The following is a 27,850-nucleotide window of genomic DNA, read 5'->3' as shown; positions in this document are numbered from 1 at the left end:
CATGCCAAGGTAGAAGGTTTCCATGTGCTGGAGAGGATGTAAACTGGTGCCCTATTAAACCATGAAAACTATAAAGCACCATTCATTTCGGGGGTGGAACATGTGCAAAAATTATAGTTTACTATTTATATTTTGGGGTCTCTAGAAGGTTGAAAAAAGACGCACATCCATCAAGTTCAACCTTTTAACCTGCCTAACTGCTAGTTGATCCAGAGGAAGGCAAAAAAAAAAAAAACATCTGAAGCCTCTCCAATTTGCCTCAGAGGTGGAAAAAAATCCTTCCTGACTCCAAAATCGGACTAGTCCCTGGATCAACTTGTACTATGAGCTATCTTCCATAACCCTGTATTCCCTCACTTGCTAAAAAGCCACCCAATCCCCTTTTAAAGCTATCTAATGTATCAGCTAGGGTTGCCACCTGCTTGGATATTTTTACATCCCAGGTGCATGACTTTACATTTGACTCTCATTTCCCACTTAGCTGCCCAGATTGCCAGTTTGTCAAGATCATGTTGCAAGGATGCCACATCCTGGATGGAATTAATTGGGCTGGATAGTTTTGTGTCATCTGCAAACGCTGATACATTACTTACAATACCCTCCCCATAATCATTAATGAAAAGGTTAAATAAAAGTGTATCCAATACCGAGCCCTTCGGGACCCCACTAAGAACCTTACTCCAAGTAGAGAATGTATCATTAACAACCATATTCAAGTCTGGGGACTGTGATGGCCATACCAGAATATTGTACTTCTCCCTCTGCATAAATGCCTTTGTAGATTTTGAAGTGTGTTAAGGGTCATTGTCTTGTTGGAATATCCAACCCCTGCGTAACTTCAACTTTGTGACTGATGCTTGAACATTATCCTGAAGCATTTGTTGATATTGGGTTGAATTCATCTAACCGTCGACTTTATCAAGGACCCCAGTCCCTGAACTAGCCACACAGCCCCACAGCATGTTGGAACCTCCACCAAATTTGACAGTATGTAGCAGGTGTTTTTCTTGAAATGCAGTATTATTCTTCCACCATGCAAAATGCTTTTTGTTGTGACCAAATAACTACATTTTTTTGACTCATCAGTCCAAAGCACTTTGTTCCAAAATGACTGTGGCTTGTCTAAATGAGCTTTTGCATGCAACCAGCAACTCGGTTTGTGGCTTGAGTGCAGAAAGGGAGTCTTTCTCATCACCCTGTCAGATGTTCTTTGTGCAAATTGCACTGAATTGTAGTATGATGTACGGATACAGGTCCCATACCTGTACTGAACAAGCTTTGTTTATACATATTTTGAGAGTTGCTTTGAGGATCCCATGATGTCACTCTTCAGAGGAGAGTCACAGAAGCACAACTCGCATTTGGCCACCTTAAGTACCTTTTCTCATGATTGGACACGCCTGCCTATGAAGTTCAAGGCTTAACGAGCAAATTCAACCAATTTGTTGTTGCCAGAAATCAGTATTGAGCAGTTACATGCATTCAAATTATCAAAATTACATATATTTTGCTTCTAATTTCATAATAAAATAAGAACTACAAAATATGTTGCTTTCATAGATAATTTGTCACAATCCTATTAGTTAGACCAAAAAGTTATTGACTATTTCAGTTTTTGATGTTTTTGGTCTTTATATTAATTTTGTTTTATTTTTTTTCTTTTCCCCCTCCAGGAAATGTCTTGGTGATTATTGTTATTTCAGCCACTAAAGGATTTCATTCTATGACATCTGCTTTTATTATTAACCTGGCTGTAAGTGACTGTCTTGTAGGGCTAGGTGTGATGCCTTTTGTAGCGTTTTCGCTGCTTTATGAAGACTGGCACAACATTCATGTAAGTACTCTGTTATGCAGATTCTGTCAACTTCTATTCTGTCATAATTTTTATGGTGTAGTTTTTATTTCTAAATGACACTGTTTACACTGCAAATAATTCACTCTTATCATATTAAATTTTATTTCTGAACCAACAAGTATATTTTTGTTAGTTGTAATAGTGGTGTGTAGGTAGCCATTCAGAAAGAGCCAGCACTTGATGGAACTGGTTTTTAAGGGCACACATTCAAAGCAGGATCAAAATATATATCCATTGCAGATTTTCCATAGTTTTCAAGTTATGTGTAAGTTACTGCTATTGCAAGCAGTGTTTGTCCCTTTCTATTCTCTGCCATGGTGGCTCAGACTGTTGATACAATGCAAGATAAGTCAGACTTGTCTTTGCTTGGGAACTTTTGGAACATTGTTTAAAAAGTAACAAACAGATGTTAAGTAAATACTGCTTTCAAAAGCAATTGTTTTTACAAATAACATAAAAAGCACTACAAATTTTTAAAGGAGAACACCGGCTTCCAAACCAAAATTTGATAAAGAGGACCACATAACAGAAACCCTTAATATACCCATCACAGTTACCTTTCTGCAAAAAGTATGAATAAACGTCATTTTCTATGCTGCAGTTCTTCTCTTTCTGCATCATTTGAAATCATGGCAGGGAAGGAGGGATTAAAATCCGGATGTTACAAATTGTAACAACTTCTCCACAGCTTACAGCACCAACCATATAACCAACAATGCTTGATGTTGATGATGTCCCGTTCCTTATTGAAATAAAGTGCAGGACTGTTGATACAAAGTAACAGCTCGGCAAAGTAGTCAGACAGATCAGCAGGAGCGGGGTTAGACTTAGGGAAACCATTAAAAATCATGAAAATTCTGCGTAATTGATGTATATTTTTGCTTGAAATTATGTTTACTTTTCAAAAAAGCTTATGTTTTTGTGGAGTTCCCCTTTAATAAATGTATATTGGAAAGTTGCTTAGAATTTTTTTTTTATTATTATTATGCAACTTATATATTGAACCTCATAATATTTAAATTATACAAATACAGAGGAAAAATAAAGTTTTAGTACTTTTTAGTATTTCTTTTATATTACACCTAAAGGACACGTTAACATCCCACAAAAAAAATTAATTAGTCTCTTTGAAATCTTTATAAACACCTGCCACTCCAGTTGTTCAAAGCCAGTGTCGGACTGGGATATCTGGAACCCACCAGGGCTGCCACCTTGGTGGGCCCCCACCTCAATCACAAATTCCTACCTCTATGCGTCAAACCTGCCACCAGCCTTCAACACCTTTTACCTCCTCCTTGCAGCCAACATCGGGGTGGGGTGGATTGGGAAGTGAGTCAGGGCCAGAGAGGCCCACAGGGGCCCTGGCCTCCAGCAAACCTTGGTCAGCGGGTGCCCAAGGAAGAGATGGCATTGCTGGTTCCGATAGAAACTATGCTGTAGCTATCCACTCCTATTGTTTCGACTAACCTCCTCTTCTGAGCTCAGCTAAACCATTACAGTGCTCTCTCACTTACATGTCTTTTAAGATGATTGTATGTTCTAGTTTGAACTGAAAAGCTATTAACATGTCTTATTGTCTCTTGTAGGAACTTTGCTTGTTTGTGGGCTACATGTCATCTGTGTATTGCACTGCTTCTGTTCTCAGTGTGGCAGCAGTTTCATTGGATCGTTACTGGGCTATTGTGGACTGTCTAAGATATGACAGACCATGGACCACTCGGAAGACCTTATACACCATTACATGGATCTGGATTCAAGCTTTACTTACCTGCTGTCCTCCCTTATTAGGATGGAGTCAGATTGTATATGTTCCTTCAAAGTATACATGTACAACAGACTGGACCACAAGCACTAGTTACACAATTTTTTTTATGGCAGTGTCTGTTTTAATACCGGCAGCTGTGCTTATATACTGTCATATTAGGACAATTAGTGTTGCCAGAAGGCATGCCAAAAAGATTCAGATTTTGGAGAGCCAGCTTCAAAGAAATTCACCAAGGAAAAAAGTTAGCGAAATAGATAAACCTACCTGTTCACAATTAATTTTTATAGTTAATTGTAAATTTCTTACAGATTCAAATTCATTTGACAGCCAAAGCATCACCAGCTTTAGTCCAGATTTACTGAATCTGAAAAATGTGAAAAGAGATATATTTTCTGACAATGACCTTTATGGCAAGGATCCCTGTGGTCGATTTCGCCTTATATTTGTTCTAGTGGCTTTTCTATGCTGTTGGGTGCCTTACATGGTTGTAAATCTGATTCAAGCTATAGAACAGGCAACTTTGCAGCACACCACAATGATTCCATCACCTGTCATTACAACAGCATACTGGCTCACTCTACTTAACTCAGATTTTAACCCTTTGTTCTATGTTTTGCTTAGTAAAAGGTTTCAGAAAGCATTGCAGGTTTTTTTAAGGAGAATATGTGGCAGAGATCCTTTAACAGATATCCCTTCATTTCATCGAAGAAGAACAAGCTCAAATGTTACAGGAATCTCTCAGTTTCATTGTCCTACTGATCAACACAATCAAGGAGAAAACACTGGCCCACAACCCAGTCCTGTTATAAGTAGACATAACAGTCAGAAGTTTAATGAATCTCTTCCAGGACACTTATCGAATTCTAGTGAACCAAGAATCTCCTCTTATGAAGCAGACAGTGAAAACAGAAGTGTCCTTTTAAATCCCAGCAGTCTGCCAGAACAGTTTTTACGGGTGCCTAATGCTTCACCAAGCCTAATAAGACTTCCATCTGTTTCGGGTGGAAAGAGATCAAAGTTGGTTTGTGGAAATATTACTATACAAGTCAGCTGTGAGGAGAACTAAATAAGTAGCTGAACAATATCCAATCCATACCTTACTCCATTGTATTCCATGGCCATGTACTTATTTGGCAAAAAGACCAATACATTTTAAAGTTCATGTGGCCAAATTAAGTTTTGTTGAATTACTGATGAAACAAAATAAACAGCTAGGTCAGTAAACCGCTTAATTGATGGAACTGGACAGATTTCTAAAAAGCAAACAATTTTCAAGAACATATTGTCACCATATTGAAGAGTGACTAGCCAATATGCTTGTCAGTATACCTTACATACCAAATCTGTGGATTGATAACCTTGTTAATTACATTTTGTATATTTTAGTTTGACCATAAAATACAAATAATTCACTTTGTAAACATGTTTTTGTAACTTTGGCCTAACACTTTTTTGACAGCAAAACAAAAATATTTTTATTTATGTACCATATAGATTTTGTCTTTGCATAACTACTACTAACTATTCATATGATTTTGGTTTTTTTTAAGTCCTGATCAGAACCATCTACATATGTCTTAAAAATAACTTTGTTGCCAAATACATAGTTTTCCGAATTCCGGAAAGGCTGTCTCCCATAGACTCCATTTTATCCAAATAATGCAAATTTTAAAAAAATATTTTCTTTTTCACTGTAATAAAAAATAGTACCTTGTACTTGATCCAAACTAATATATAATCAACCCTTATTGGAAGTAAAACCAGCCTATTGGTTTATTTAATGTTTACATTATTTTCTAGTAAGGTATGAAGATCCAAATTACGGAAATATCCGTTATCTGGAAAACCCCAGGTCCCGAGCATTCTGGATAACAGGTCCTATACCTGTACCTGCCAGGGACATAAAATTTACATTTTTGCACTAATCAAAAAAAGTCCCATCTGTGGAGCTGTGGACAAATGCGCAGAAGAGACCAGGATGGTTATTAACATGAATTTAATATCTGATGATACAATAAAGGAGTTCTTCTTAGTAGAAGAAGAGCCCATTTTAATGTCACAGGTTTGATACTTTATACTAATGTATACACGTTAAACAAAAATTACAATAATTCATCTTTTCTTCCTAGAATAGTGTAGGGGTAAGGCCAAAGGCCTCAGAGGTAGTGAGGACCAAGGGAGGAGGTAGCAAAAGTCCAAGTTCGCGGTACAAATAGGGATGAGACGAGAGAATGGTCAAACAGGCAATAATATCAGTCCAGGCAGAAGAGGTTCGAAGTCGATGAATCAGGCAAGAGGTCGGTACACAAAATAGACAAGAATATCACAAGAAACACACCCAGGAATAGCAAGCTAAAACCTATAATTGGGCACTGATGACTTCCCAGAGTTCCTTCTTATAGGCCCAGGTTTGGCGCCAATTTTGGACGCATTGGCGTCATAACGTGTGCGCGGACGCACTGACGTCAGCGACCGACGTGCGACGTGTGCGACCGGCGCCGATTATTGACGCCGACGCCCATTCCGTCGCCGGCGACCAATCAGAGTGCGGGAAGAGGTGGGCGTCATCCGGCTGCGTCCGCGAGGAACCAGGGAGCCACCATCTTGGACGCCATCTTGGTCACCATTTTGGAATCCTGACTCAGACTCCATTACAGTACCCCCCTCCCTAGGGGGGGCCTCAGGACCACCTGGGTTAGAAGGAAACTGCCGATGAAATTTTTGGACCAGGAGAGGAGCATGGACATCTGCACTTCTTACCCAAGAGCACTCCTCAGGGCCGAACCCCTTCCATTCAATGAAGTATTGTAGGGTGCCCCTCGAAATTCGGGAGTCCAGAATTCTTTTTACCTCGAATTCTTGATGACCGTCCACCAAGACAGGAGCTGAGGAGGAAGAAGAAGAAGTACCTGCAGGTTTGAGCAAGGAGACATGGAAGGCGTTTGGAATCCGCATTTCTGAGGGAAGTTGTAAACGGACAGCCACCGGATTGATGATCTCAGAGATGGAGAAGGGACCAATAAACTTGGGACCAAGTTTCGGAGAGGGGATTTTGAGACGAATGTTCCGGGTGGATAGCCAAACCTTGTCACCAGGTGCATACAGAGGGGAAGGAATTCTTCTTTGATCCGCGAATCTTTTCTGGACCAAGGAACTTTTCTCCAGATTGACAACCGTTGCGTGCCAGATGGCCGACATGTGGGCAGCTTGGTCATTGGCGGCAGGGACATTGGTGAGTAATAAGTCCTGAGGAAAAGCCAAAGGGTTAAGACCATACATACAGAAGAAAGGGGATTTTTCAGAAGACACGTGTAAGGCATTGTTATGTGCGAATTCAGCCCACGGAAGCAGATCCGCCCAGTCGTCTTGGCACAAAGATACATGGCATCGAAGAAACTGTTCAAGGGCCTGGTTAACCCTCTCTGCTGCTCCATTAGATTGTGGGTGGTATGAAGAAGAAAATTGAAGAGAAACACCCAGGGCTTTACACAGGGACCTCCAAAACTTGGAAACAAATTGCGAACCACGGTCAGAGACAATTTCGGCAGGGAAACCATGGAGGCGGAAAATGTGTTTAATAAATAATGAAGAAAGTTCAGGAGCCGAGGGGAGTTTTCGAAGAGGAGTGAAATGTGCGACTTTACTGAATCTGTCAATTACTACCCAAATAACAGTGTAACCAGAGGAGTTAGGGAGGTCCACGATGAAGTCCATAGATAGGTGAGTCCATGGACGAGAAGGAATGGGTAGTGGTAAGAGTAACCCCTTGGGAGGGGAACGTCCAGACTTGGATATGGCACATACAGAGCAAGAAGAAACAAAATCTTTGACATCCTTTCTTAGGGAAGGCCACCATACAAGGCGAGACAGAAGTTCAGTGGTTTTTCTAATCCCAGGATGCCCGGCCTGCTTGGAGCTGTGGGACTGAACCAGAAGGGAATGACTGAGTTCAGGAGGGACAAAGGCAACACCAGGAGGGGTTCCTACAGGAGCAGAAGATTGAACTGACAATAACTGGGAGGCCAAGGATGGAAATAGAGCAGCGATGATCTTTGTGGGAGGTACAATGGATTCTGGTTCAACGGAAGAGAGATCTTCAGGAAGAAAACTTCTGGAAAGAGCGTCTGCCTTCTTGTTTCTAGCACCAGGCCGAAAAGTTAGAATGAAATTAAAACGAGAGAAGAATAGTGCCCACCTGGCCTGACGAGGGTTGAGGCGTTTGAGTGACTGGATATATTCAAGATTTTTATGGTCAGTATAGATGGTCATAGGGACAGAAGAGCCTTCCAACAAATGTCTCCATTCTTCTAAGGCAAGTTTTACGGCCAGCAACTCACGATTTCCAACATCATAATTTTGTTCAGAAGAAGAAAATTTCTTAGAAAAGAAAGCGCAAGGATGTAGTTTTCCATCAGTAGACGCTCTTTGGGACAAAATTGCTCCTGCACCGACATCTGAGGCATCAACTTCAATGAAGAATGGCTGGAATGGTTCAGGGTGTCTGAGAATGGGGGCAGAAGAAAAAGAAGTTTTAAGATCCTTGAATGCTTCCAAAGCTGAGGGTGGCCAATGCTGAGGCTTACCCCCTTTTCGGATAAGCGAGAGAATGGGAGCAATTTTGGAAGAAAACCCCTTGATAAATTGTCTGTAATAATTAGCAAAGCCAATAAATCTTTGGATAGCTTTGGTACTGGTGGGGAGAGGCCAGTCCTGGATAGCAGAGATCTTGGCAGGATCCATTCTGAAACCCTGTTGAGAAATTATGTAACCAAGGAAAGAGATGGACGATACTTCAAAGGAACACTTCTCCAACTTGGCAAATAGGTTATTTCTCCGCAGACGGGAAAGGACCTCTTGGACTTGAAGACGATGCTCAGCAAGGTTCCTGGAAAAAATAAGGATATCGTCCAAGTACACCACTACATATTGGCCCAGTAAATCCCTGAAAATGTCATTTACAAATTCTTGGAAGACCGCGGGGGCGTTACAGAGACCAAATGGCATTACAAGATATTCATAATGCCCGTCACGGGTGTTGAATGCAGTCTTCCATTCATCTCCCTCTCTGACCCGGATTAAATTATAAGCCCCACGAAGATCCAACTTGGTAAAAAGACAAGCCCCTTTGAGTTGGTCGAACAGTTCGGAGATGAGAGGAAGGGGATAACGGTTTTTAATTGTGATTTTATTTAACCCTCTATAATCAATGCAGGGCCGCAAACCTCCATCTTTTTTCTCTACAAAGAAGAAGCCGGCTCCAGCCGGGGAAGAGGAAGGACGAATAAAGCCCCTTTGCAGATTCTCTTGAATGTATTCCTTCATGGCACAGGTTTCAGAAGGAGAAAGCGGATAGGTGCGACCCCTGGGGGGCATGGTTCCAGGAAGAAGTTCGATGGGGCAATCATAGGGACGATGGGGAGGCAGGACTTCGGCAGACTTTTTATTGAAGACATCAGAGAAGGCTTGATAAACCAAGGGCAAAGAAGAATTAGAAGACACAGATGAAACTTTAATGATGGATTTGGTGGGTAAACAATGTTGTTGGCAGAAGGAACTCCATCGGGAGATCTGAGACGAAGCCCAGTCAATTACTGGGTTATGAATATTCAACCAGGGCAGACCAAGTACAATGGGAGTAGAAGGACAATCGATCAAAAGAAAGGACAGTCTTTCAAGGTGCATGGATCCCACAATAACGGAAAGTTCATCGGTGGAGTGGGAAATTGTAGCAGAGGATAATGGACGATCATCGATCGCCAGAGCACGAAGAGGAACAGCCAGAGATCACAGGGGAATGGAGTGGTTTTCAGCGAAGACTTTATCCATGAAATTACCAGCTGCACCGGAATCAAGGAAAGCTTCAGAAGAAATCGTCTGGGTTCCAAAACGAATCTGCACAGGAAGGAGGAAGCGTTGAGCAGAAGAATGGGGAGAAGGACCAATTCCACCCAGGTAAGTCTCCCCAGTCTTACCTAGGTGTTGGCGTTTCCCGGCTTCACTGGGCACTCGTAGGCGAAGTGGGATTTTCCACCACAATAGAGGCAAAGTCCAGCAGCCCTTCTCCGAAGCTTCTCCTGTTCGGTCAGACGAGCCCGTCCAATCTGCATCGGTTCTTCCGAAGGCAGGGAAGAAGAAGCAGGAGCCGCAGGATTTGGAGAAGACAAGGTGGAAGCCGGATTGGGAAGGAAGGGTCTTTGGAAACGAGGAGCCAGAGTAGGTTGGAACCTGTGGAATCTCTTGGTTGGGGAGCGCTCTCTGTCTAGTTCAGCTTGAAACTCCCTCTGCCGAGTATCTACCTTTATGGCCAGGGCGACTAGATCTTCCCAACGGGATGGAATTTCCCTGGACACCAGATCAGTCTTTATGCGTATCGCCAGACCGTTGTAAAAGGCAGTGTGATACCCGTCATTATTCCACGACGTCTCTGCAACCAGGGTGCGGAATTCAATGGCGTACTCCGAGACCGAGCGAGTTCCCTGTTGAAGATGGAACAGGCGTGCGGAGGAAGCAGTGGCACGACCCGGAGCATCAAAGACCACTCGTAGTTCACGAACGAAAGCTCTGGCATTATCGATAATGGGATCCTCCTTCTCCCATAGAGGTGAAGCCCACTCCAATGCCTTTCCTTGCAGACGGGAGAAAATGAAGCCCATCTTGGCACGTTCAGAAACGAATTGACTGGGTGAGAGTGCAAAGTGGACCTCGCACTGGTTGATAAACCCACGGCAAGCTGCAGGGTCACCACTGTAGAGTGGAGGAGCCGGAATGCGGGGCTCAGAGACGTGAAGTGGGGTCACAGGTACAGGTGCAGGAACAGGATCAGCGGGGGTTAGAGCCGACAACTTGGCAAGTATTGTTTCTAGAGCCTGACCAAAATGAGACTGCTGTACCTCATAGGAATGCATCCGGGAAGCCAGACCACGAAGCGCTCCACCGACATCAGGCGGCGCTGGATTCTCCTCCGAAGGGTCCATGGCCCAATTATACTGTAAGGCCAAAGGCCTCAGAGGTAGTGAGGACCAAGGGAGGAGGTAGCAAAAGTCCAAGTTCGCGGTACAAATAGGGATGAGACGAGAGAATGGTCAAACAGGCAATAATATCAGTCCAGGCAGAAGAGGTTCGAAGTCGATGAATCAGGCAAGAGGTCGGTACACAAAATAGACAAGAATATCACAAGAAACACACCCAGGAATAGCAAGCTAAAACCTATAATTGGGCACTGATGACTTCCCAGAGTTCCTTCTTATAGGCCCAGGTTTGGCGCCAATTTTGGACGCATCGGCGTCATAACGTGTGCGCGGACGCGCTGACGTCAGCGACCGACGCGCGACGTGTGCGGCCGGCGCCGATTATTGATGCCGACGCCCATTCCGTCGCCGGCGACCAATCAGAGTGCGGGAAGAGGTGAGCGTCATCCGGCTGCGTCCGCGAGGAACCAGGGAGCCACCATCTTGGACGCCATCTTGGTCACCATTTTGGAATCCTGACTCAGACTCCATTACAGTAGGGAGACGAGAACCTGGAAGGTTCCATCATAAACACCAGAAAGTACAAAAAGAGAGATATGTGGTAATAAGCGCTTAAAGGGTTGGTTCACCTTTAAGTTAACTTTTAGAATGTTACAGAATGACCAATTCCAGGGAACCTTTCAATTGATCTTCATTATTTCTTTTTTATAGTTTTTTAAATTATTTGCCATCTTCTTTTGACCATTTCCAACTTTCAAATGGGGGTCACTGGCCCCATTTGAAAAACAATTTCTCTGTAATGCTACAAATTTGTTATTGCTGCATTTTATTACTCATCTTTCTATTCAAGCCCTCTCCTATTCATATTCCAGCCTCTCAGTGCATGGTTGTTAGGGTAACTTGGACAATAGCAACTGGATTGCTGAAATTGTAAACTTGGAGGGCTGCTGAATAAAAAGCTAAATACTGTAACTCAAAAACCACAAATAATCAAAAATTAAAACCAATTGCAAATTGTCTCAGAATACCCCTCTCTACATCATACTAAAAGTTAATTTAAAAGCGAGCCACCCCCCCTTAATAATGATTAGTAACTGACCCTGACAGGACATGACAGCAGAAGCTTGTAGAGATTGTCTGCCTAAATAAAGACAGACCTTTTTGGCAAAGATGTATTGGGGGTATGAGAGATTCTTTATGATTAATAATAATAAGAGTGCAGTTGTTTTGGGAAAAGGGTGACTAGCTCAACTGGGGATGTGATCACATACTGCTTTCTTATGTTTACAAAGGATACAAAGAAATGCCTTGAAAATAGAAGAATGAAGTTGCTTGCTTAGGTTCTGAAAGAGTTAGACCTTTGTCACTGTGAAACTAGAAATCTTTTGAACTGGCAGATACAGATTTAAAGTAATACTGACACTAAACATTTTCTTTTCAAAATATTAATCTGCATTAAAAATTACCTATAGGTCACGTTGATAGTTTTTTGCTAATCGTTCTGCTTTTCCTAAGGTTTCTAAACCTGACTGTTTTGCCAACCTGACTGTCCCTTCTCAGCCTGTCGGTTAGAGTTTCTAATGCTGACAGACTCCTGCTGCACAAATATGGCAGCCCCGTCACAGAGAAACATGGGGGTAAGAAAGGTATTTTTAAATCATCAGGCAAATACTTTTATGGCAAAATTATAAATAGCATTTAAAGATAATGTTATGGATATAAAAAAAAGTCATTATTATTCTGGTTTCAGTTTCTCTAAAGCTAGTGTTGGATAACTTTTTAAAGTAAAAAATACTGAAGACTTAATTCGTACTAGTATTAATAGTGATACAGCATTGAACATCAAAGATGCCTCGCTGTTTGTTCGTTAATAGAACTCTCTAATATAATAATGTCCTGTTTGAGTGATGGAGACCAAAACTGTATGGCATATGCTAGATGGGGCCTTGCCATTGCTCTATAAAGTGGAAGAATGACCGCTTCCTGCCGTGAAGCAATGCCCCTTTTAATACAGCTTAATACCTTATTTGCCCTTGATGTTGCTGACTGGCATTGCTTGCTACAGCCAAGTTTATCATCTACAAGGACTCCAAGGTCCTTTTCCATAATGGATTTGCCTAGTACAGCCTGGATATTTTTACATCCCAGCATGACTTTACATTTATCAACATTGAATCTCATTTGCCACTTAGCTGCCCAGACTGCCAGTTTGTCAAGATCCTGTTGCAAGGATGCAACATCCTGGATGGAATTTATTGGGCTGGATAGTTTTGTGTCATCTGCAAACACATACATTACTTACAATACCCTCCCCTAAGTCATTAATAAACAACTTAAATAAAAATGGACCCAAGGCCGAGCCTTGAGGGACCACACTAAGAACCTTACTCCAAGTAGAGAATGTACCATTAACAACCACCCTCTGTACCCTATCCTGTAGCCAGTTTCCTATCCATGTTCAAACGACTTCATTAAGCCCAACAGACCTTAGTTTAGAAAGCAGTCGTTATCTAAATCTGAAAAGGGGGCTGGTCTAAAACTGAACTAAGTTCTCTTAGAACCCGGGGATGTATGCCATCAGGCCCTGGAGCCTTGTTTACATTAATTTTTATTAAAGCGTTATGGATCATATCCTGAGTCAGCCACTGACTAGATTGAGCAGAGCCATCAGTGCAGCTATGAAGTGTGCCTGGGAACTCATACTCCTCTATTGTATACACTGAAGATAAGAACTGATTAAGCATATTTGCCTTTTCTGTATCAGAGTATGTTACAACCATATGGATACCATTATTTAATGGAGCAGCATCTTGCAACCTGCATCTTTTTACTATTAATATATTTAAAAAAATATTTGGGGTTAGTCTTAGCCTCTGCCGCAATGCACTCTTCATTTCCTTTCTTTGCCTTCCAGATTGCTGATTTGCAACATTTATTATAATGTTTATATTCATTAAATGCAGCTTCTGTCCCAACAGACTTTTGGGACAGAATGCCGCTCTCTTCTTTCCTATTAACTTCTTTACTTCTATATTAAGCCACATAGGGTGATTCTTAGAGCTTCTACATTTACTCCATAAAGAGGACCTGTCACCTTGAGACATAAGTAATATATATATTTTCCCTCCTTAGTTTAACCCTTTAGTCAGCTGTTTTTGTCTGTATCTGAAACGGATTAGAAAATATCGTACATGTAAAAAGTGCTTCATAGGCGCTGCCATGTTGAAACAGGACCCCTTTGTTTTCTGTTTGTGGATTGTGCCAAACTGCCAAATCTCATGTATGCTTAATCATAGAGTATACTCTGTGATAGACTGGCTCTGTACAACTCATGTCACACCAGGACTTGATATTCTATTAGGATTGTTTGAAACACATTGTTCTATTCAGATTGTGTGGGCTATTACTAAAAATCTCATAAACTATGAAATTACCGGAACGCTAAAACCTACTAAGAATGTGCAGTTCTTGGGGCTCATTCATAAACACTGGGCAAATTTGCACCTGGACATTAACCAATTAAATGTTTGCTTTCAAAGTAACAACCTGTAGCTGCCTGTAAAAAGCCAGTCACCGATTGGTTGCTATGGGCTACTGCCCAGGTGTAAATTTGGCCAGTGTTTATAAATGAGCCCCCCTTATCTTAAAGTCAACCCCAAAATAAAATAAATAATAAATAATAAAATAAATAATAAATAAAGACACTGCTGGAATTTAGGAATAAATATAAAAATCAGGAAAGTGTGTGTGAAGGGTAAAGTAACTCAATACTTTAGCTTGTCAAGAGTAGACTAATTGTTTATATGAAGAGCAGAAAGCAGCGGCATTATGGTTAAACTTTAGCTGCTACTTCTGCTAATACGGGCAAAGGGAGCTCCTTATTTGACATATGACACCCCCTCTGTAATGCCAGCAAACGGAGCTCCTTCTCTGACACCCTTCTCCCTCCTCCGTGCTGATAAACTTTACCGATGTACTTCCCCATTCTGTCTGTGCTTTTGAACTCCTACACAAATTCACACGCTGTAGTCCTCCAGCCCCTGACAACTGCAGAAACTGGGGATATCGCTGGAAAGTCAGGGCTTCAGTCAGTATCTCATGGACATTTTCAAAAGTAGTTATAAATTGAGGTTTAGTGAGATTTGAGTTGAATAAATTGAGGTATGTGGTTTGTTTTAAAAGTTTTATTGCCTCCCTAGTGTTAACTCAATCGTAACAGGTTTCCTTTAAGGGAATAAATTGAGAACAGTAATGATTTAATATAATTTTTAATGACAATCATTTCTGTTCTGTGTTTTTAGCTGAAAACTTAATGCCACAATCAATGCTCTGAAGGGCAGCCCTCAAGGCATTAAAATTAGCTTTTTTGAAATTCATGGTTTTTGTTGCCCCAGTGTATTTTTGTTTTTTGCACCAGACATTAAATGATATATCATTATGGTCACTATTACCCAGGGGTTCAATGACTTGCACATTTACTATACGTTTGGGTCATTTGAGATCACTAGATCCCCAATACCATTTTTTCTGGTTGGTAACAACCTGTGGCATAAAATTGTCATGCAACAAGTTTATATACTTGTTACCATTAACTGATCTGGCAGTACTGTTGCTCCAGTCAATATCTGGGTAATTAAAATCCCCCATTATCTATTGTTTTCTACTTGCATCAGGAGCTTACTTGCATCAGGGGCTTAGCCTCTTCCTCCTCACATTAGGGGGTCTATAACATACTGCTACAATTAATTTGCTGGACTCTACAATTGGTGAAGAACTCTACCCATAAGACTTCTATCCCCTCATTTTCTAACATAACCTCCTCCTTTATAAAAGCTTTTAAAGGAGACATATTGTGTAAAATATAAGAATGTACCAGTACATTATACTCATTTAGACATAGAAGAATTGTGCTTAAAAAAGTAGTATTTCAGGCTGGTTTTTTGAATATTTCTGCCCCAAATAATCCCTCCCTTCTCTTCCACTTCCTGCTCCCTGAATTCCCAGGCTGTGCAGGGGAGCCGGCAGCACTCAGCTCACTGCACTGTAGGACAGGAACCAATCAGCAGCTAGCAGAACCTGATAGGGAACTAAAACCTGTCTGTGCTTGTGTTACTTCAGGGTTGTGATTGGCTGTCCCCCTCCTACTGTGCTTCTGGCATGGACCGTTAGGACACGCCCACCCCTCATTTGAAACACAGACAGGGACTAGAGAAGCTCCAGTAAAGGGGCTATTTTAAAGATAATATTAATATATACAGCACCGTATAAAAGCAACTCCATATATTACGTATAATTGCCTACAAAATTAATTTTTTTTTCATTTATCCTATATGTCTCCTTTGATCCTGCCTGACAAACAGACATACCCCTCCTCCTTTTCTATTCCCTCTGTCCCTCCGAAACAAAGTATAGCCGCTGATATTAACTGCCCAGTCATGCGACTCATTCAGCCATGTTTGGCCATACCAAAAACATCATATTTTCCCACCAGCACCTCCAGCTCTCCCATTTTACCAGTCAGACTCCTTGCATTTGCAAACATACATTTAATACTGGTACCATATTGAACAAATTAACAAAGTAAGCAAAGTAAGTTGCATTGCCTACCTTTACTGTTTTTAAATACAGGAATCAAAACTAATAATATCTACTTTGTATCAAATGCACTAAATATATATTTGATTTGATTATAAATGCCTAGTGCAGTACATTAGGTTTAAATAACAAAGTTTGAGTTGTGAAACCCGAAAACTTAAATTAATCGAGTTTGAATCACTTGAATTATTTGAGATTTCAGGCAAAACCCTCCGGAAAAAAAAGAACATCATGTAGCTACTACTAAAGGTTCAAAGGACCTCTGCCATTGACTCCTACATGGCATTTACAGATTTTAGATGGTGTATTTTTGGATTTGAACTATTTCCAGGTTCGGGGTATAATAAATCTTGAAAAATTTTATTTAAAAAAAAAAAAGGTTTTGTTTTTAACCTGAAATTGTGCGCTTTTTTCCAAAAAAACAGAAAACACAACCTGCACCTAGATAAAAAAAAAAAGCAAAAGAAACCACCACCAAGAATGTAGGGAGTGCCCTCAGTACCAAGGATCCATTAGATAAAACTCATATTCATTCATAATGGCGGTTTGCTAGGCATTCAGAAAGAGCTTTTAATGTGATTTTTAAAAAGATAGATGACTTGGGTTTGCTTTACTGTAGTATTGAAATAATGTAGGGAGTGCCCTCAGTACCAAGGATACATTAGATAAAACTCATATTCATCATGGCGGTTTGCTAGGCATTCAGAAAGAGCTTTAATGTGATTATTAAAAAGATAGATGATGACGTGGGTTTGCTTTACTGTAGTATTGAAATAATGTGTTTTCATTGAAGGGACCAGTTTTGTACAGCAATTAAAGTGTATATTTTAAATAATTTTTGAGTCTACAAAATCTACATATTTTGGGTACCAGTTCCATAAATGTGACATTCATTTTTTTCTAATTATCTGAAACTGAGCTTTCAAAAAAGATTTTTTTTTTGAGCTTTCAAAAAAGAAAAGCTATTAGGTCTGTGAATTTGCACAGGCAGATCTTTTTGTAATTCAGGAACCTACTTGGAAAGATACTCTTTTGGATCTTGTAATAACTAATACGTTTAAATGTACCTCTAGAACTACTATGGCTGAGCATTTAGGGAATAAAGATTATAACATGGTCTGTTTTTGTGATTATGTTGCAGAGACAACTTTCTGTAAAAAGGCAGTAACCAATAGCAACCAATAAGATGTTTGCTTTTAAACAAGTGACCAGTAATGTTTTCTGCTGATTAGGTGCTATGGGTCACTGCTGGGCAAATTTAGTGTAATTTATTACATAACCCCAGTATATTTTAGACTTTCAAACTATCAGTATAAGGGTATCTCTGCAATACATTAACTGGGACTTTTCACAACATTGAATACAATCGGAAAATGAAATGCCTTCTACTTGTCAACATATTCCCCAAGTAAGCAAGGAAAGATGTAGATAAAAAAGTTGATGTTGGTAAGGAAAAATATGTGCATTTAAGCAGGGGCGATCCTGACCCCTCCGTCGCCTGCTGCCCCCTCCCCCAGAAATTCGCTCTTAAAGGCCAGGGGGTGGAGGGAGGGTGGGCAACACACGGGAGGGGGGGAGGGTTTTTGCGCCAACTAGGTTTCCTTCCCCTTTAAGGCATTCAAGTTAGCTTGGTCATAAAGAGGCCAATAAAGCATGCAACCAAATAAGCTAAAATAGGGATTAAAAAAGGAATTGTGTCAAGGCCAGTGTTGAAGTCCGGTCCAAGGAGGAACCAGCAATGCAGACAGGCAGTACAGGTCAATACACAGTACACAAGGGGTTAACATGCTCAATATTCAGGGCAAAGGTCAGGGGCAGGCAGCAATCCCCAAAATCAGAATCAAAACAGAAGAGTCAGGAATCAGAAAATTTTTGTTTTACAATGCCCCATGATTTCTGATCGAGGCCCTGCTTACAATACCAACCTCAAAACCATTTTTGAACAATTTAAATAGCAAAGGATCAAGGTCAGACCCCAGAGATAGATAATGTTCCACTTTTATTACTCTTTGTAATTTATCTTTCTGACAGTTCTTTACCTAAACAAATTATATGGTGCGTGCCAATTTCCTTAATTTAATCAGTAACCTTTTGTGTGGTACTGTATAAAACACTAGCAAAATATTTGGTCGCTTTTTCATAGAAGACAAATTTGTATGGCAAGATCGTTTGTGCACAAACTTATATAATTGTGATTTGGAATGTATGCCAATGTACTTTGCCTTATTAGCCCCTCCAAAATCTTTCCTTCCATAGGATGAGAACATTAGGTATGCATTTTGCCAATCTCCAAGGCATAACTACTGGGGAGCTGGATCTTCGATTGCCCCCTTGCCCTGCACCCCTGGGGCTCAGGCATGTAAGTGTGTGTGTGTCCTATAGGAATATTCACATCTGCAGAGGGAGAAGGATGCCCAGTTCCTCATCCTGCGCCCAGACCTGGACAAGGATTGTTATTTTACGGCCATTTTCTTGGATCAATGACAAACAATTATGGAAGATTAAGGGGCAGATTTATCAAAGGTCGAGATGAATTTTCGAATGAAAAAAATTTGAATTTCAAGCTATTTTTGGTGTACTTCGACTAGGGAATAATCCAAATTTGATTTGAATTTGAACAAAATGCAAAAATTCGAATATCGAGATTTATCATGTACTGTCTCTTTAAAAATTCGACTTCGACCATTCACCATCTAAAACCTGCCGAATTGCAGTTTTAGCTTATGGGACCAAAAAGAAACTTAGACTTAATTTTGGTTGGTCTTTTTGAATTTGAATTTAGAAGTTTTTTCAATTCGAAATTCAACCCTGCATAAATATGCCCCCACGTAAAGCTAAGCTCCTTTAGAACACTGTAGTGATGTGTGGGTGTATCCAAGAATTGTGGGGCATGCCACTACTTCTGGGCCTGCTGTCTTAGCCTCTGCATCATCTCAGCCTTTCTCCTGCAGTCCCCCTTTCCATTTGGTGACATTAGTGGTGAGGTTCTCTTTCTCTGTAAAATCACCAGTTGTTTGGGATATGCAACCCCATTTCCAAAAATATTGGGACAGGAGGTCTCCTGTGTCTAATTTTTCATTTTATAATGCTCCAAATGTTTTCAGTGGGTGAGATTTCTGGAGTGCAGGTTGGATAGTATTGCAAATGGGGTCCTTTACTATGAAGCTATGCTGTTGTAATACACTCAGAATGCAGTGTGGCATTGTCTTGCTGAAATAATCAAGGCCTTCACTGAAAAAGAGCATGTGTTGCTCCAAAACCTGTATACGCTGTATACCGGTTATTAATGATGCTTTTTCATGTGCACAAATGCACCCCCATCACAGATTCTTGCTTTTGTTCAAAACAAGTGGAATGGCCCTTTTCCTCTTTAGCCCAGAGGACACAGTGTTCATGATTTCAAATTTTGATTTGTCACACCATATGCCCATCTTAAATGAGCTTTGTCCCAAAATGGGACTGTGGATGCAGTAACAAACTGTGTTTGCGAACAATGGTTTTCAGAAGTATTCCTGAGCCAATAGAGTGATTTCAACTACAGAATTATGTCTATTTTTAATGTAATACACTGCCTGAGACTCTAAGTCCAGGGCTATCCAATATTGTTTTGTAACTTACATTTTTATTGTAATTTTTCTCCTATACAGGAAAGGAAAAACAAATATGAGTACACAAGTTGTAACCAAACAATGTATCAATAGAACATGCTTAATAGAAAAGTTCCCAGGCAGACCATATTTTCAAATGCTTGGGGATCGTATTATTAAGGAGAGCTATCCTATGTTCAAATTTTTTGTTGTGGTTCATTTTTGATTTAATTTCAGCCATTGTAGGAAGGGCCGATGTTTTCCATTTAGCTGCTATAGTTATTCGTGTAACAGTTAAAACATGGTTAACTAGGGGGGCGGAGCCAACTGCCGAGCGAGATGGAAGCAATGTGAAGGAGCTCCTGTGTCGCAGACTCTACAGAAGCATCCAGTCCGCTCAGATATCATGGGGAAGCACGGTAAACCGAAAGACCAAAGTGGGGAGGTACAGAAAACGCAGAAACATACCGAAACACAGCGTCTGCTGAAGCAATTCTTCACGCCATCGGATTGTGAGAAAGCTGCGGGCGTTTCCAAGATGGCGTCTCATCCCGCCAGAGGCTCTGCAACGAATTCAGATAGTGAGTCGGTGAGTTCTGATGTAACAACTTTGACTTATTTGAAATCACTACCGACGAAAGCAGACTTGCAGGATATGATGACACAGATTAAGCGTACTGTTAAGGAGGAGGTTGCGGGTATTAAAACGGAGATGACCGCGCTTAACTCCAGGGTCTCAGAAATTGAAGACAGGAGTGACTCTGCAGACGCTGTTATTGAAGCACTTACTATGGCAAATGCTCATTATGCTAAAAAGATCCACTCTATACAGCGCAGATTAGAGGACATTGACAATAGAGGGAGACGGAATAACCTCCGTATCAGGGGCCTTCCTGAATTACCTGATGGGAGTAATCTCCATGCAACGGTTGTGACCCTCTTTCAGCAAATACTGAATGTAACAGATACCCATGTTATTGATATGGAAAGGGTTCATAGAGCTCTGCGACCAAAAGGCCTCCCCACTGACAAACCCAGGGACATTATATGCTGCCTGACACGGTTTCAAATTAAGGAGGAGATATTAACAAAGGCCAGGAAACAACAGCCTGTTAAGTTTTCTGGATCGGAGATTATTGTTTTACAGGATCTTTCTTGGCACACCCTTCAGCAGCATCGTATGGTTAGGCCAGTGCTGCAGCAGTGGAAGGAACACAACCTCATGTTTCGCTGGATGTACCAATTTGGATTACAGGTTTCGAAAGAAGGTAAAACAAACATGCTGACAAGCCCAGAAGATCTACCTACCTTTTGCCAAGCGTGTGGTATTGATGAACCTGATGTTGAAGAATGGAAACAGTTCTGCCAATCTCCTTCGGTTCCAGATCTCGTGAGGAAAGATTCCTGGTCCTTGGTCTCCTCGCCTAAAAACAAGAAGAAGAAAGTTAAACAGACTCCGGAAAAGAAGAAAGTTACAACTGACACTTGATTCATACTTTGGGACTTCCCCGTGAGCCGTTCAAAGTCTAAGGTATCTCAACTTCAGGACTGGTATACTTTAAATTTTTATATTTTTACTGTTTTTTTTTATATATATGCTTTGAGAGTTTGAGTTACGGGACTTCACTTGTTTGTCGGACAGCCGGTACTTCCCCCCCCCCCCAGGGGTACCGACAGGGTATACCTGACGATTTTTGACCCTTTTCAGGGAGTCAATAAGCTTGCCCCATAAGTTTTACCACTATTATCCTTTTTATTTTTTCTTTCTCTACTTATTTTAAGATGTTGTTATTGGTGATGTGGTTTTATGTTGTTTTCATTCCTGGAACACATGTTGTTTGGCTTGTGTTGACTATGTGTCGAATTTTTATGCAACTGTATGGTCATGGTTGGTTCACTACTTGGGACACTCCTGTACCTATGTGATGGCGAAGTTGATAAATGTATGTTCACTCAATGCTAATGGGTTAAATTGCCCTGGGAAAAGAAGTAAAATTATGAGAGAATTGGTGCATAAAAAGGCTAATGTTGTTATGTTGCAAGAAACCCACTTTGCAGGTACTGATTTTTTCCTTCAGAAGTATAGAGATTTCCCCAATTGGTTTTATAGTAATGACCCACATAGTAAGATTAAGGGAGTGGCACTAGGATTACACAAATCATTGGATTTTCAATTACAAGACGAACTGAAAGACATAGAGGGGAGATATGTTATTGTTAAGGGGATTCTGCACCAAAAGAAATGTACTCTGGGCTGTCTCTATTTGCCAAACACCAACCAAGTTAGTTACCTGATCCAGCTCCTGAATAAAATTGAAAACTTTGCGGAGGGATTAGTTATCTTGGGAGGGGATTTAAACCTCACCTTGAATCCGGCTATAGATAACTCTAAGGGTACTTCATATATACCTTATTCGGCCTTGAACAAGGCAAAAAAGAAATTGCAACAATGCCACCTAATTGATACCTGGAGATATACCCATAACTCTGACAAAGATTACACTTTTTACTCCGCGGCTAAGAATACTTATTCAAGGATAGATTATATTTTCGTTTCCCAGTTCCACTTAGCTACAGTGAAAATGGCTAAGATACACAATATAATTTGGTCTGACCATGCGATGACGCAAATGCAGATTTCACTCCCTACCCGACCAACTATAGCATGGAGATGGCGGTTAAATGATACTCTATTGGAAGATCCACAATGCATGACTGACTTAAAACGAGCAGTAACTGAATATAATACAATTGTAAAACATGATGGAACCTCCCCATTATCTAGATGGTTGGCACTGAAATGCCTTGTAAGGGGGATATTGATTAAGCATGGTGCAAGATTGAAAAGAGAGAGGTATGCACGCACGGTATCTCTGTTAGAACGTATACATGTCCTTGAATTGGAACATAAGCACCAACAAACAGATCATATCCTTACACAACTTACCAAGGCACGTTTGGAGCTGCATACGAATAACCAGACCAAATTTTTCCTATCTAGAATACGGCAACAGTATTTTGAATTTGGTAACAAACCGGGGAAATTTTTAGCTAAAGCCTTGAAAAGAAAACAAGCCAACGCCTTTATTTGCCAAATTAGAGACTCCCAAGGTAAAACTCAGATGACCCCTCAAAAAATAGCAGACACATTTAAACATTACTATGAAAAACTTTACAACTTGCAGGATTCTGAGAATTTATGTATGCGAACGAAACTTAGAGAAACTCAAGATTATCTGAAACGGAACATTCCCCCGGTCATTTCTAATGATAAGTTTCATACGCTAACTAGACCAATCGATATTGACGAAATTGAGGATGCCATCAAATCTCTTAAATTAGGTAAGGCTCCGGGCCCTGACGCATATACTGCCAAATTTTATAAACTCAGTAAGGCCGAAATACTCCCACTGCTTCACTCATTGTTTAACGATCTTTCACTTTGTAACCCTCCCAATAGAGAATTTTTATTAGCCCATGTATCAGTAATTCCTAAGGCTGGGAAAGATAATTCCTAAGGCTGGGAAAGACCTAACGCTTTGCAGTAGTTATAGACCCATTTCCCTACTTAATTTGGATCTTAAGATTTATGCTAAAATCCTGGCTCAACGCCTGAAACCGTTATTGCCTCAAATCGTACATAGAGACCAAGTAGGCTTCGTTCAGGGTAGGGAAGCTAAGGAAAATACAAATAAGGTGATTAATTGGTTATTGTGGAGCAAAAGATTGAAGGTGCCCTCCATACTTTTATCGACAGACGCAGAAAAGGCTTTTGATCGTATTGATTGGGCCTTTTTAGCTAAAGCGCTGACGGCTATAAACTTACCTAGAGAGTTTATATCAAAAATTATGGCACTATACACGGTCCCGACAGCACAAGCCAGGGTGAATGGTTTACTCTCTGAGGCATGGGATATTAGAAATGGTACTAGACAAGGCTGTCCATTATCGCCACTTCTGTATGTCATTTGCATGGAATTCCTTCTTATAGGTATTAGGAATAACCCCAATATTGAAGGCCTGACAGTCGGTGGTAAAGAATTTAAGGCAGCAGCCTTCGCAGACGATCTATTGTTGATGGTTACTAATCCACTTAAGTCATTCCACTATATATTAAAAGAACTGGAGACGTATGGCATCTGTTCGAATTATAAAATTAATATGGAAAAATCGGAAGCTTTACCTATATTACTCCCACAACCACTATTTACATCTTTGCAAACTAGATATAAATTTAAATGGCAGACAGAATTTATTACATATTTGGGTATTAAAATTACACCAGACCCACAAAAACTATTTGAGAGAAACTACCCACCCTTACTGACGGATGTTAAAGGCATATTGAAATCATGGGAGATGAAACGTATAACTTGGAGTGGAAGAATTAACACTGTTAAAATGTCGATCCTACCCAAATTTATATATCTATTTAATGCGCTTTCAGTACCCATCCCCCGTTCTTATTTTAGAGCAGTCAACGCGGCGATTTCGTCGTATGTGTGGAATAGAGGGAAAAGTAGGATTAGATGTGCAACTCTTTATAGACCAAAACTACAGGGGGGTCTGAATATGCCTGATTTTGAAACTTATTATCAAGCCGGTGTTTTAGCCAAAGTAATAGAATATACAAGGACTACCTCCACCGTTCAATGGAGATATTTAGAAGATAGGTGGATAGATGGCCTATTGAGGGGTGTTGTCTGGAATAAAGATACCAATTTCCCCAAAGAGGCAAAATCTCACTTACTAATCCGCAATTGTTTAGATATATGGCAAAAAATTAATACGCGATATGCCTTTGCTCCCTATCCATCACCTTTGTTACCTCTGAGAAATAATGTTGAATTCTTACCTGGGTATCTTGATGCTGGCTATAGGACGGCGTTTGGCTGTCCGAATCAAATTATCCGGAACTTCCTCCCTTCTGATCGAGATCCTACTCCTGTAGTGAGAAGTAATAGGGATTTGTGGCAACAAGGGGATAGTTGGAGATTGCAACAGGTGGAACACTTTCTGAAGTCCTTGAAGATTGATGTTACTGCTGTCTGTAGAAAGCTAACTAATTTTGAGACACTGTGCAATTTGGATATGGATCTTAGACATTCCCTGTCACTGCTGTATAGGATGATACGAGATATTAAATATGCTCAATTACCGTCATATACATCGTCATGGGAAAAAGATTTGGGTATGAAGTTTACTCCTGTGGAGTGGGGCAAAATATTTACTATTGTATCTAAATGTTCGATTAGCAATAGATTCCAGGAATATTCATTTAAACTATTGGCAAGATGGTACAGGACACCAACAGTGTTGTATAAAGCTAACTTGATACCGTCAGCTGACTGTTGGAGATGTGGAGAAGGGACTGGCACCCTGGAACATTTGTGGTATTCTTGTCCGAAACTTGAGAACTTTTGGGCACGAATAGTAGAAACATGTACATTGATTATTAAATGTCCAGTAGTCTTAGATGCCCCTTCGATACTTCTGTATTATAGATATGAACCCCAGGATAAGACAAAAAAAATCCTCCTTCTCCAGCTCTTGATGGCAGCCAAAGCCCTTATTCCAATGAATTGGAGGAAGGAAAGTCCGCCAACACTTGCTAACTGGTACACGCTAGTTAATGAGATATGCACGATGGAAGAGTTAACTGCCTTTTTGCATAACAGCCACATTAAATTTGCCTCTATTTGGTTGCCGTGGAAACAGTTTCTTAATGCCTCAGACAACACTTCTTAATACTGTCTGCTAGGGATGATATAGGGATTGACCATACTTACCCTATTTGGGATTTCAGTTTTTTGGAGACCTAGACACAAGTGCAAAACGACATGGAATGAGATAGGAGTACTTATTTGCACCAGGAATGCATTGTTGTTATAGTTTATGTATATTATTTTGTTGAGTTGTTTTACTTTTTGTATAACTTGTATGTTCCCTCCTTTGTCTATGTGCTTGAATATATCTGCAACATGTATGGAGGACTACAAATCTTGCAATGATATGTGTAATGTGAATATCTGATGCTTTATTGTTTTCATATATTATTTACATGTCAATAAACGTTTGATAAATAAAAAAAAAACATGGTTAACTAGTTTTTGTTGAGCTGCAGATAGGCCAATAATAGGTTTACCTAATAGGAAAGCGAGGATATCCCTAGGAACATCCTCTTGCACCAGATGCGATATTAAGGTTTGTATGTCTTTCCACAATGGTTGAATGAGAGGGCAATACCAGAAGATGTGAGGTACATCACCCGGCGCATTTTCACATCTCCAACACAGTTGTGAAACCCCAGGGAATGTTTTGTGTAATCTCACTGGAGTGAGATACCAGTGCATTAACACTTTATAAATATTCTCTCTTTGTTTGGTGCACGTAACATAAGTTTTAGCGTTTTTCCCATATTGATTCCCATTCTTCCATTGAAAGTTCTATTCCTAACACATTTTCCCATTTAGTCATATAAGAATGTTTATAAGTCTGTACAACATACGGATCATTAATCAATGCATAAATCACGGATATCAGCTTCTTTTGAGATAAGACGTTATAATCGTTCAAAATGAGTGGGAGGATTATCTTTAAAGTATTTAATAAATGGCATCACAAAATGCCTAATCTGAAAATACATGTACCATTGCAGTTGGAAGGTAGGGATTTGTAACTTAACAGTTTCATACGTTAAAACATTGGTCAATGCAGCATCTAACACGTCCCTAACCATAAACATAGCTGTAGGTTCCCCAGGAATGCTAAGAGCAGAGGTAATGGCTGGTTGGAATAGCGGGTTTCCTAGAATTGCCATCAATGGGGAATAAAGAGAGCTCAACTTAAATTTCAAATTCGCCCGTTTCCATACAGTCAAAGTTAGTGAGGTAGACCTTAACATAGGTATCTTAGGTTTAGGGGTATTTTTGGGAGCCCAAACATTGGGATGATATGGTAGAAATTGTATGTTTTCCAGATAAACCCATACTCAATTAGAAGACCAACTTGACCAAGCAGCACTTGGCGAATTTGCGCAGCCTCATAGTACTTCTGAAGCACTGGCAGGCCAAGCCCTCCTTGAATAACCAAAGTCGCAAGGGTTGTTTTATTAATTCTATGAGATTTGCCCCCCCCCAGATAATGTATGGAAGGCTGCTTGTAAGTCTTTAAAAAAAGATAAAGGGATTGCTATTGGCAATGTTTCAAAGAGGTAAAGGAATTTAGGAAGTACATGCAATTTTTCCAAACCATGATATGGCCATTGTGTTCCATTTACGTAAGTTATCCTTAACCACCTGAGATAATGCGGCAAAGTTCTGCTTAAACAGATCCTCATACTTAGGAGTAAGTTTTGTACCTAAATAAGTTATATAATCTCTTTTCCATTTATAATTATAGGTGGATTGTAATGTGGCAAGCATGATATCTGTCGCACATAAAGGCAGTGCCTCAGTTTTCGCAACATTTATCTTGTATCCAGAGATGGCACTGTACTGTTGTAAGAGGCTCTGTAAGGCGGGGAGGGATCTATCCAGGGAGGTCAAGGGTAAAATCACATCATCAGCGTATAGCGCCACTTTCAAATGTTTAGTCCCTATTGTAAGGCCAGTAATGTCTGTAGAATTTCTGATGTTAGTTGCCAATGGTTCTATACTCAAAGCATATAACAAGGGGGATAACGGGCATCCCTGTCTTGTTCCGTTGGATATTATTATAGGGGATGTGGCCTTGCCGGGTAGTTTTAAGTAAGTACTAGGCTTAGAATATAATGTCCTTAAAGCAGTGAGATAAGGGCCTTGGAGTTTTAGATGTTGTAACAATGCAAACATATATGACCAGTCCAGTCGGTCAAAGGCCTTTTCCCCATCCAAGCTAAGAATTAGTGCTGGGTGGCCCTGACGTTGTAACAGCTCTATGGTAATAATACGCCTAGTATTATCCCCTGCTTGATGTCCCTGGATAAAACCCACCTGATCCGCATCAATTAACCTGGGAAGTAGCGGGCTAATCTGTTGGCCAGTATTATTGTAAAAATATTTAGGTCCGAATTTAAGAGGGCAATGGGCCTATAGCTTGA

The 27,850-nt window shown here is 40.4% G+C and overlaps 1 protein-coding gene across 1 annotated transcript; it reads left to right on the top strand.

Moving 5' to 3' along the window:
* The first annotated feature begins 1,601 nt into the window (after positions 1–1,601).
* LOC108716742 (dopamine receptor 2) lies at positions 1,602–5,298 on the top strand. The gene is made up of 2 exons (XM_018263132.2): positions 1,602–1,834; positions 3,442–5,298. Exons 1-2 carry the CDS (start codon positions 1,619–1,621, stop codon positions 4,684–4,686), a joined length of 1,461 nt encoding a protein of 486 aa, XP_018118621.2. The 5' UTR covers positions 1,602–1,618; the 3' UTR covers positions 4,687–5,298.
* The last annotated feature ends 22,552 nt before the right edge of the window (positions 5,299–27,850 follow it).

Source organism: Xenopus laevis, chromosome 5L (genome assembly GCF_017654675.1).
Source record: "Xenopus laevis strain J_2021 chromosome 5L, Xenopus_laevis_v10.1, whole genome shotgun sequence".
In the NCBI taxonomy this organism is placed as follows: Eukaryota; Metazoa; Chordata; class Amphibia; order Anura; family Pipidae; genus Xenopus; species Xenopus laevis.
Note: the sequence above shows the minus strand (reverse complement) of the source record. Positions and strands in the feature narration are given on the sequence as shown.

Bases quoted from the DNA above. Each gene is read 5' to 3' on its own strand.
- LOC108716742 (XM_018263132.2), top strand. From the start codon at position 1,619: ATGTTTTTGGTCTTTATATTAATTTTGTTTTATTTTTTTTCTTTTCCC. The intron at 1,835-3,441 runs GTAAGTACTCTG...TGTCTCTTGTAG, and splicing joins AAGACTGGCACAACATTCAT to GAACTTTGCTTGTTTGTGGG.